This window comes from Stegastes partitus, unplaced genomic scaffold (assembly GCF_000690725.1).
Source record: "Stegastes partitus isolate 25-593 unplaced genomic scaffold, Stegastes_partitus-1.0.2 Scaffold1251, whole genome shotgun sequence".
NCBI classification, from domain to species: Eukaryota; Metazoa; Chordata; class Actinopteri; family Pomacentridae; genus Stegastes; species Stegastes partitus.
In genome coordinates, this window is record NW_007578982.1 from 201,273 (window position 1) to 212,912 (window position 11,640).

Genomic DNA, 11,640 nt, shown 5'->3' on the forward strand with positions numbered 1-11,640 from the left:
CCAGGTTTTCTAGTTACACATGAACCCACAGCAGCCAAACCTCTCAGAGGATCACGTCTGTTTGTCTGTTTGTGCTCAACAAGCAGCAGGAGTCAAACACTGAGTTTCCTCCTTTCTGGTGAAAACTTTCTGCACACATTTGTACCTTTTTCTACATCACTTCATGGTGGAAGTGTGTCAGAAAATTCAGGCCAAATGAGTAGTTTTATTTCCAAATAAATGTGCGTCTTTCATGTTTTCATTGGAGGGAACAGATGCATGTGCTGTAGATATTAAAGGGGGACGTTCTTCCCTGTGGTGGTCTCCATCCTGCTCCGGTTTCATGAGGCTCTGTATGTTCGCCACCTGCATGTGTCGAACCCCCGCTGTGAGCGTTTGATGGCATTTATCTCACGTTTGGCTTCTTTCAAATGTGGTAACGCAGCCTGTTAGCGTTTATAGACATGAGGTAGTTTAAAGCACAGCCGATCCACAAACCTCTAGCAGTCGGCCATGCTGAGCTCTTTGCGACATTTTCCCGTAATAAGTGAGAGCAAGCTGTTGATATCGGTTGCCATGGATTCTTTTGGCCGCTTGGTAGATAACGTAACAGCAACACGCCGGTTTATTTGCATATTGGAGGACTCACAGCTCTTTATGCAACACTGACTCGGCTGTTCACGGTCGCTTTGCTGTGAGCTGGTTTAGTTCAAGATAAATGATGAGACCGGACCCGACCGTGGACGTCACGCGACCCTGGCTTTGCCCTCCGATGAAGGAGCCGGTCCGGTTCGGTTTCAGCGTCGCGGCGGCGCCTGAACCGGCTGATCTGACTCAGCAGGAAGCAGGTTTCGCTGCGAGGCTTCGCTCTGCATCACTTCAAACAGACTGGGTGATGAAGCCTCCTGCGTTCCTCAGCGAGGCCAGACGTTTCTGCTGAGCTCCAGCCCCTGCAGGCAGAGGCTCTCCTCTGGAGTTTGGAGGAAGTTTGCTGCTTTAACTTTTCCACCGAGCATCCATTATAGATCAAGAGCTCGCTCCACCGTGGAGCATGTGAGAGCTGAACCCTGTTTACCTCCTTGTGAGGAGCACTCCACGCTTTGGTGCTAAACACCAGCTGGATGCGAGCGAGAGGAGGAAGATTCAGGCTGCTCACTCTACCAAACAATCATCTGAACGTTTTCACACGGTTCTCTGGGTTTGTTCCGACATTTAAGTTCCCACGTGGCTGAAAATCCATTTTTACTCGTAGATGTGAAGTAAAAGCTGTGAGGATGTGAAGGCCTTTCCTCCAGCCGCTCCTCTCAACTAGAACTTTATCCCGGTTCTGCTCAGAATTTGAGGAATCAGTCGTCCATCAGCTCAAACTGTGACGTCCTGCCTCCTCGGTGCTTCCATCTGAACCAATCAGGATGAGCCTCTCAGTCCAGCGGGTTTATTTACCTTCTACAGCTGCTTCTGCTAAAACGTCTCACCAGATGTTCTGCTGCAAGAGTGAACACCAGCGTCTCCGTGCACTCCCAGCATCTGAGGAAGTGAACACCCAGTGGATCAGTTTTATTGTTAATAGCAACGTCCCCACAACAATAACCCGTAGTGTTAGCGCGTTGTGTCGCTAATGTGGCTAATGCTGTCATCGGCTTTAATGGTACAAATCAGAAGCTTTAATTAAACCAATAAACGACGACTGGACGGGTGCTTCAGTTCAACCTAAACTCAGCTGTTAGCTTCTCATATAAACTGCATTTTAGTACAGCAGAATCCCCAGTACAGCTGTTCTTAGTAATGATCGCTCAGAGAGGAAGTTAGAAGTGACAGGAAGTCCTGGTCTTAGAAATGCAGAGAGAGTTTTCTTCCTGAAAGCAGCTCAGCTACGTTTAAAGCTGCAGACACTGAACAGTTTAGCACAAGAATGAAACCAGGAGTCGTGCAGTCAGAGTAAAATGAGGCGTTTTGAGGTGAGAAACTAAAATACAGCTGCTGAAACGGGGCAAATTACAGGAACTTTAATCAAACATATGTCAGGAACCGCTCTTTCAGAATAAGTGGAGGTACGACTGGTTCGTTAGCTGTAGTTACACCCAGACTTAATATTTACCAAACTTTAACTTTACAGGTGGCAAACCAGGAAGCTCAGGTGAATAAGTTTAGATGCTTTTAGAAGCTAAACTAAGGCGTCAGGTTACAGAAACGTCTCGGTTTGTTTGTGTTAATCTGACAGCTAGATGTTTGTGAGTCTGCCTCGAGTGAATGCACATCTGTCTGTTACCTCTTGTGTCTTAATGTGAACCTACAACCTTCTCAGATTAACATTAAATCAGCTCGTTAATCTGTGTTGTTCGCTCAGCTGGCTGTTTTCAAATCTGTAATTAATCTAAAATAGTCTCCAGCATGTGTAGGATTGTAGGAATGTACTGATCCGTCTTTGTTTGAATGATGGATCTGGATCTCGGTGAGCTGTTTCTACACATCTGCAGCAGCGACCGGAGCGTTCGGAGCGCTGCTGGTTCTGGTCTGACTGTTGGCAGTAACAGCTTATTTCTTTAAACTGGTCGAGCAGAAGGACAGATTTTGTAGATGCTTGTGAAGCGTCCTGTCGGCGCTGCTGAGTGCTGGTGAGTCAGTGTGTCGTGGTTTGGTTGTTGTGGTTTCGGTCCGGCCGACACACCCTGCACGGAAACCAGCCGCCTTTCTGCCTCTTCTCCCTGTTTGTTCCTCTTTTTTTTTTTTTTTTTCTTGCTTTTTCTTTCATTTCTTTCTCGTGCTTTCTCTCCCTCTGCCGCTCAGTGACTCATTTTAAGCCTCTCTGTCTCAGCTGGTGGGTCGAACCAATCCCAGCTCAGACGGGGGTGTCCAGCCAGGTGTCCAGATCCGGTGGTACGGGTTTGTTTTCATCTCCTCTGATGGAAATAGATGTGGGAGTCCTTCCTAATGCTCCCAGGCTTTAGTAGGTCAGTCATCTCCTCCTGGTCCTTAAACATTTGTCTTGTTTTTAAACGATATTTTTACCATGAACACATATAGATGGACGTCAGACCCTCTGAACCTGTAGGACTGTGGACTCATTATTTAGACTCCTGCACCTCTACGGAAGCAGCATGGATTCAAAAATGTCTAGAAGCCTGTGCAGTATGACAAAGTTATAAGACCATAAATTTAAAATAAGATACAGATGTTATACTCCTTTAGATTTTTAATTTGATTTCATACAGTATATCCTTACTGTTCTCTGTTTACACCGCCTGCAGTTCAGCCCAGTTCAGGTGAACAGTCACAGAATTTTCAGTCATTTGAATGCTGGTTGAAGCTCCGTCACGAATGTCTTCACAGTTGGACCCAGGAGCCCAGAAGTTTTAGTTTTTTGCAGAATTTAATTCGAGCAAACTGTTTGTTTTTGGTGAATTTTTGAATAAGACGTAGAAAGAAGTGATTTTAAGGTGAGATTTGGTGAACTGGTGGTTAGCACCGTGGCCTCACAGCTAGAAGTCCAAAACTCAAAACTCTGCACTATCAAATATGATAAATCTTTTTAAAACAAAAAGTCATACATTTTTGGCTTATTTGCTTGAAAAACGGCCAAAACAGTCGATGAACAAACAGCTGATCGCTGCAACTCTAGAAGGAACTCCGTCTTTCTATTTTCCGCTGCTTATCTGGAACGAGGTCAGTTTAATTTAATTAATTAAAAGGTTGTGAATTACATCCAGCTTGAAATGTGATTTGGCCGCGTGTCGACCTTCGTTTAAACTCAGAACACTTTGAGGTGAAGTCAGAAAACAAAGGAGTGAGAATGACAAAAGAATAATAAAGACAAAGGATAGTGAATGATGAGGTTGTTCTGTGGAGGGGCAGGATGAGCCCACAGGGTATTAAATATAACTGAAGAAGCTGCTGGGAGGGTAACTAACAGATAAACCAACAGCTCTGATGCTCTGATGGATTCGTGGACACGCTGCAGATGTTTCAGAGCCACTGCAGGCTCCAGATAAAGTCCAAAAGCTGAAGCCGGACTGTGAGCAGATGCAGCCGCCTGCTGCTGAACTTGAACTCGGTCGGTGGAAGTGGGCGCTGCAGTCCAAAAAAAAGAAAAAACACACACAACAAGAATTTCCTGGCGTCCTGTAGAGCCAGAGCTGCCGGTTATTTCTGTCCTGGATGAATGGACTGTGTCGGTGAGTGTAGGAAGGACCGGCCGACGGAAACATCCGGACTCGCATTCACTCTGATCGTCTGCACACCAGGAAACACCGCGGCGCTGCCCGGCCTCCGAATGGGTTTGATTCAGAAACAGCCGGCAGCAATATGAAGGAAATCTCCTCTTTAAGTGTGGAGGCAGCCGTGTGCGTCACCTGTTAGTGTCCCCCGGAAACGTAGCTGCTGTAGTCCGAGGTAGCTGCTGTATTTGCTCGCCTTGTCAGTGATTGTGTGCATTTCCAAAGTTGTGGGATGTCAGAGTTTCTCCTCAGTTGTACAAAAAGAAAAGTCCAAGAACAGGACTGCAGGATTATTTTCATTGTGGAATATTTTCTTGATTTGGTGACGTCTTCAGATGTTGTGTTTGATCCAAAGATGTTCAGTTTACTCTCATGGAGACGGAAAGAAAGCAGAAAATATTCACATTTAATGAGCTGAAATAAGATAGTTTAGATTTTATTCCTTTTAAAAAACCAACTCACGCTGGTTTCGACCATCAAAATATAAAGTTTTCTTGCCTCTGATTGGACTCGTTTATTCTTTAGTGTTTGCAAATATTCAATACCGTCCTGAATAATTCACACTGCAGGTGTTGTGGTTCAGCTGCAGTACCTGGTTGCTCCACCAGGGGGAGCCTTTGACTGTTTGTTTTGACCAGAGCAGATGGGCAGTAGAGGGGCACCATGACAAAGTCTTGTGTGAAGCATAATGACCTCCGTCCATTGCATATTTATTAAATCATGTCAGGATCACTGTATGATAATTAGATTCTGGAAAAAAGCAAAAAATCTGCACTCTTTAACGCAACTGTAAAGCCAAAAATTCAACAAAAAAGTATGAAAATAATTTAAAAGTATCGGTAGTTAACTATCTGTAATGTGTAGAGGCACTATTCACAACACTTACAAAAATGCTGAACATGTTAAATCCAGGTTTGTCCATCCATACATTATCTCGACACCTTAATCCTCACTACGGGGGGCGGAGCCTATCCCAGCTGACTCAGGGCGAAGGCAGGTTCACCTGGACAGGTAACCAGTCTATCACAGGGCTACACTTAGAGACAGACAACCAAGCACACTCACATTCACACCTACGGACAATTTACAATCACCAATTAACCTCAGCATGTTTCTGGACTGTGGGAGGAAGCCGGAGAACCCGGAGAGAACCCACGCTGCACGGGGAGAACATGGAGACTCCACGCAGGAAGATCCCGGGTGTCCTCACCGGGACGCCAACCGGCGACCTTCTAGCTGTGAGGCCACGGTGCTAACCACTGAGACACCGTGCAGCCCGAGATATCAGTTGTTGGTTCTAGTTTTGTTTTAGGTCGTCATTGAGTCTAGATTGTTGGGCCAAAAATGTCCGTTTTGCCCGTTTAAAACTTAAATCTTCAACTCAACAGAGTGTGCAGAGAGTCAAGGATCGCAAACAAACAAAATACATGAGCTACATCTGTACAACACACGACAGGTGACCACAGGCAGGTAGGGGAGGGGACGTACTGAAGCTTATAAATCCTGTGTAGGGTTTGAAGAGCATGTTCTCAAGTGTGACCAGGTGTAAGGTTTTTCCAATTTTTCTTAATTAAATAAACTTTAAATTAAAAAAAGAAAGATTTATGACCGTATCACTGCGTCATGGTGCACAGGAGACTCACTGGAGGTCTCTCTCCTCCTGGTCCTGGTTCTTCTGGTTCCATAGAGGTGCAGGACTTTAAAAATGAGCCCACAGTGAGTAGAAATGTGACCATAATCACCCAGAAACTACTTGGAGTTCAGAGGGTTAATTAATAATGAAAATAATGGCTGCTTGCTGCTGTGCTGACCACCGTGATGTGCTGAGGGGAAGCTGGAGTTCATTAAGGGAAGTAGATGCCGTCCACGCTGTGGTTCCACCACTTCCCACTTTCTGACTCTTATTCACAACTCCGACTTCGTTTCCTCGTCATGCTCGACTTTTCTTTTTCTTTTTTTTTTTGTTGTTTTAAAAAGTCGGTTTATTTAAAGAGCGGCGGCGGCGACTGAGGAGCGGCTGATGGAGAACGGACACGTTTCCACAACAACAACAACAACAACAACAGATCGGTGCGTTAAATTAAAAATAATTCTCCTCGGCTCGGGTGACGCCAGAGTAGATGAAGCCGTATTGATCCTGGAGGGGATGCTGGTCGATGCAGCACACGGGGTTATAAATAGACTGCAGGCTGCTGGAGGAAATAGAAGCACACGCTGCGTGTTTGCAGAGAAACCGATGAATGAAAAGTGTTCAATAAGTTTGAAGCGTGAGCCGTGGTGCTTTACATGTAGCTGGGATGGAGGCGGTCATTTGCATTGGAGACAGGTCGCCTGTTATCTGTTTATCAAATGTTAATATGCAGACAGGAGGAGGGTGTTTGTGGATTAAATAAAGGAGCAGAAACAGGCAGATGTTGGACAAACAGCTTCTTATGATTTGATAGACTGGAGCTGATGTGTGTTTGCAGCTGATTGACTTTAATCGTTTCTGCTCTTTAATCGGTTGGATGCAGGGAAGAGAAACCTCCAGATGAACTAAACGGGCCAGAAGTTAGTTCTCTCGTCTGTTTTTCATGTGATAATTCAGTTTTACTTGTTTAGAAAGAGTACAAAACGTTTCGTTGCACTTCGTATGTTCAGATGTTACTTTTGATTTTCAGTTAATTTTTGGTGACAGTTTTTGAATTTTGCACAAATCTGTAGAAATGTTGTTTGAACCCTTCATGCATTTGCCGATAAACTACAGCAGCACCTCCGTATATACGACACCTGCTGCTGTTGTCGAGACAAATTGAGTTTCCTTCATCTGTAGAAACAGTCTGAGCTGCGACTAGTTCTGTTCCAGATGAGCTGCTGAGATATAAACGGACTTTTCATACCAGACAGATGTGCTTCAGTCTCCTAATAATCAAAACTTTTGTTGTCTTTGCGTTTGAGTTGGATCAATGTGTAGAAACATTTCATTTTAATGCTTTTTTTCCTTCATCGTACACAATGCAGGTGTCTGTATTTAAAAGAAAACACACTTGGCAAGCTGTAAAAGAAAATAACTCCGTAAGCAAACGAAATACCGTCACAGAAAATAAACACTTTGGGGCAAACAGGAGGTGTTAGCGCCACACGCTACCATCGTTTTTTACACTTTTCTACATTATTGAGTCTTGAACATGTTGGAATGACCTTTAAGTGTCTAAATGTATGAACAGCAGCCGTTATCACACTCTGACCTGCTAAATGTCGGCCAGCGGTTCCTGTTTGCAGGGTAACCGTGGCAACAGATAACAATCAGCAGATTGCTGCTGACGCCGAAGAAAACGTCTAAATGTGTCGCGTGTGTGATGCAAGGCGTGAAGTTGTCCAGCGTTCACTCTGTTTAACCTCAAAACGTCGGCCTCTCACTACAACACACTGTTATTAGGATGAAAAGCTATATTTACTCAACAAAATAAATCTAAATGTTGGGTTAAAATATGTAAAAACTAGTGAAAATAATACAGAAATACAACACTAATCGTAGTAAAATAATACAAATTTAATTTGGGCACATTTTAATGACCAGTATTAAACTGATCACAGCCTGATGTAATCAAATAAAAACTAAAATAAACATATTTAGGTAGATACCAGAGTCAGATTTGGACTGGCCTCCATATTAAACGGCCCTCATCCTGCTTTCTTGGTTCCTCCTTGTCCTAAAGTGTTTAATAAAGCTGCTCTTTGTGCACGTAAAAGGTCTTTAAACTTATTTAACATCCAGAGTCCAGGCTTTTCTTCTGCTACTTGTTCACGTCACCACGTAACACATAGCTGCTGTCAAAAACAAACCGTTCGCTCGAACCACATTCTGTAAAAACACTAAAAATTCACCGTTCATCTGCACGACTCGGCGGCTTCACCACTGGTTTCATTTCATTTACAAATCAGTTCTGGCCCAGACTCCTCTCTACCTGTCCTCTCTTCTTCATCCATAACTCTCATCCTACGAGGTCTAGTTAATACATCGAGCTCATCATCACCAATACTTCTACTGTTTTTGGCCGTAACTCCTTTGCAGCTGCTTACAACTGGAACAACTTACAAAACACCATCAAACTTCCAGCTTTGACTCTGCTCACCACCTTCAAGGTTAAAATCCAACAGATTGTAGTCGACTGTTGCTCCTGCTGATCACGCCGGACTTTACTTACATGTTATATATATACAGACACACACTTTCTTACAGCTCATGCACATGGTTTTTCACTCACATGCAGATGCCACCATGCTTCCTACATTTTGCTGTATGTCATGTTCATGTGTCTATTTGTGTCTGTAGTTTACATGTGCGTTTGTTCCTGTTGGCGCCTTTTGGTCAGCTCATGTTTGCAAATGAGAACTGGCTCTCAAACATTTTTACCTGGTAAAATATAAAAACAACAACTATGAAGCCGTTAATGACTCGGCTGTGACCAACAGTTACGTGATGAAGATCTGGAGAGTTTTCGGTTGAACTGCAGCAGAGCGAAGAGGAGACAAGTGTGGAAATAAAACATAGTTGACCAATAACATAAATGCAGCGTGGCTCATAAAGGACATACAGAGGAGCACGTTGTTGGATGATACAGTCGGCACGGTGAAACATCTTTCTTCAGCTGATGAGTCGAGTTAAAAATGAGTTTGTCGAGGTTGTAAAAGTGTGCACAGTTAAATATGTGCAGCAGGTGAAGCCCAGATTGTCTTCTTTCTAATATTGTGGCACCTGGAAAGATGCTGCACATGTTGATTCCAGTTTTATTTCATTGTTGAGCTGCAGGACTTTATGTTGCAGTGAAAAACGATCCCCCAAAAATGTACCAGGATAAAAAAAAAACACCCAGAAGCAGCTTCACTGGGGTTCAGGCGGTTAAATGTAGGTTTCCGTGCTGCAGATTTGGGCTGATAGATATGCAAATCATCATGTATTTTTCCACTGAAGCAAACATAAAACCAACGGTGTGATTTTTGCCGTGGTTAACACCGAACAAGCATGTTCTGTCACATCCAGAGAAGACGATTTGTTCGCCCGAGCTTGTCTGCAGCGCCACGGTGCTTCATTTATAATGTCTCTGGATGGTAATGCGCAGATTAAAAGACTTTCTGAGGAGGACGGCTGCACCGGGGGAGCTATATCGGGTCGGTTCGCACTCGGGCCCGAGGCTGCTAAGTCTAAAATCAGCAGGGAACTTTGCAGAGCAGATGCTCGAGTGGAGCCGGCGTATGTCACAATTCACAATCAGCTGCTGCACAGACACTTAGTGTTAACGGACGAGCCGAGGTAAAGCCGTAAACAGCTGCACGCAGACGGGGCAGATGTTCGTTCACGTTCAGCTACTCGGTGTCTCGTTTGTTCTTGTTACGATTTAATTGTTGTTCTTTAAAACCAGAGTGATGCGGGCGTTTTAAATCTGTTCAAAACCCCCAAATCTGTTCTTTGTTTTTAGTGTCTTTTGTTTCCATCGTGCTACTAAACATCAGGAAGGCTGATGATGAATTTCCTGCTTTTCCTGTCGTATATTTCAGTTTGTAGGCCTCCCCTCATATCTCCAGAGTCAGCTGGTCTCACCTGGACTTTACATTAACAATATGAAACCTGCTCTGACTGAGGACGTCTGTGTGGATTCTCAGACAGGTTGTGATACTTCAGGAATGTATTAACTGTCAGCCGAGGAGACTAAGAGTGAAACCTAAATCATGTCTCCTGCTGAGTCTGACCCTTGTTTCCTCTCTTGCTCATCACAGGCATGAATTCATTTCTGTGAAAGCAAATTTTCTTTATGAGAAGTCTGTTGTGAATAACTGTAATGGCCTGTTTCAGTTTGAAGGAGGAACTCCGACCAGCGGGAACCAGAAATCTTTTGTCTTTCGGCTAAAAAGGATCTGAAAGTCCTGAAGTGTCGTGCTGTGTGTTGTCAGGGAGCGTCCGGTGAACCGGCCGCCCGAGCTGCTGTACCCGCAGGCCGACGTGGCGGAGCGACTGGCGCTCGGCGGCAGCGATGACGCGCTCGCCAACGGCACCAAGCCCGACCTGCAGGCCGCCAAGCGCCTCGCCAAACGCCTCTACAGCCTGGACGGCTTCCGGAAGTCTGACGTCGCTCGACACCTCAGCAAGAAGTCAGTGTTGGTGTCCGTGTGAGCAAAAGTTTCAGGCACTGAACAGGAAGTGATTCAAAACACGGGCCTTTATGTTTTTATTTTTTCATCACCTGAGACACCTGATGTTTACTCAGCTGTGTGATCTGTGTGATGTCATCAGGGAGGAGGAGCCAGAGCTGACTTCCCGAAAGCAGAGTGTAAACAAATGTGTGAAGCCGACTGTAAAAACAGAAACAGCTGATCGGTGTCACTCCATGATGTCGGTCCATTAGCTACACTTTGTTTTACTAGAGTTACGCACAATCACAGACACCTGCAGCTGCTTGTTTCTTTAGCAGCACACATATATCTCATGTCTAGATCCCTAAAGATGTCACTTTCTGACTTTTTGAAGGAGTATTCAGACATTTGAAGCATATTTCACAGGGAGATGTGAGCCGTGTCAGTGCCTGAAGCCTTTGTGAATGTTTTAGTTAAATCGACTGTATGGATGTTGTTGATGAAATGTTCTGTTTTAGTTAAATGGATGTTGTTGATGAACGCTTCCTGCTTCTCTCTGCAGTAATGAGTTCAGTCAGATGGTGGCCGAGGAATATCTCTGCAACTTTAACTTCAGCGGTATGACCATCGACCAGGCGCTCAGGTCAGTGCTGCTGCTCGTGTGGATTTATGGTTAAATGATGTCGTGTTCAGAGTTTCATTGATTTTATGTGTTTGCTGACTTCAGGCGTCACTGATGAGGTTATTTAACATCGTTAACTAACGAGGTGAACTAATGAACTTCACTAACCAGCTGTTTGTTCAGGACGAGTCTGGTGACGTCAGACATCAGTGATGAGGTTAATGAATTAGTTAAGCAGGTTAACTGACAGCGGGTTGTTTGTTCAGGACATTCATGAGACACTTTGATATCAAACGTCACTAATAGGGTAAATTACAACAAGATTAACTAATTATTAATTAGGTTTCTTAGGAGTAAATCCCTAGTTTGACATCACACATAGCTAACGAGGTAAATTAACCAGATTACTGAATAACGTTTAGTGACCAGGTTACCTAGCCTGTTGTTCATGGCGCTCCAGAGAGGGTTCATGACGTCAGACATCACTAACGAGGTGAACTAACGAGGTAAATCAGAGGTGAGTTACTGGCGTTGACTAACGAGGTCAATTAACAGCATGTGGTGTGTTCAGGACGTTCCTGAGACAGTTTGCTCTGATGGGAGAGACTCAGGAGAGAGAGAGAGTCCTCGCTCACTTCTCCAGGAAGTACCGGCAGTGTAACCCAGAGAGCCTCAACACAGAAGGTACCGGCTGTCTGGAACCTACCTGTCTGT

The 11,640-nt window shown here is 44.5% G+C and overlaps 1 protein-coding gene across 1 annotated transcript in view; it reads left to right on the forward strand.

The window, feature by feature from the left end:
- LOC103369174 (PH and SEC7 domain-containing protein 1) overlaps window positions 1–11,640 on the forward strand; it is a 30,788-nt gene that overhangs the window by 3,348 nt on the left and 15,800 nt on the right. The window contains exons 2-4 of the mRNA XM_008297823.1: window positions 10,125–10,322; window positions 10,867–10,947; window positions 11,498–11,610. Of these exons, the coding sequence (XP_008296045.1) occupies window positions 10,125–10,322; window positions 10,867–10,947; window positions 11,498–11,610 (392 nt within the window). The remainder of the gene's footprint in view (window positions 1–10,124; window positions 10,323–10,866; window positions 10,948–11,497; window positions 11,611–11,640) is intronic.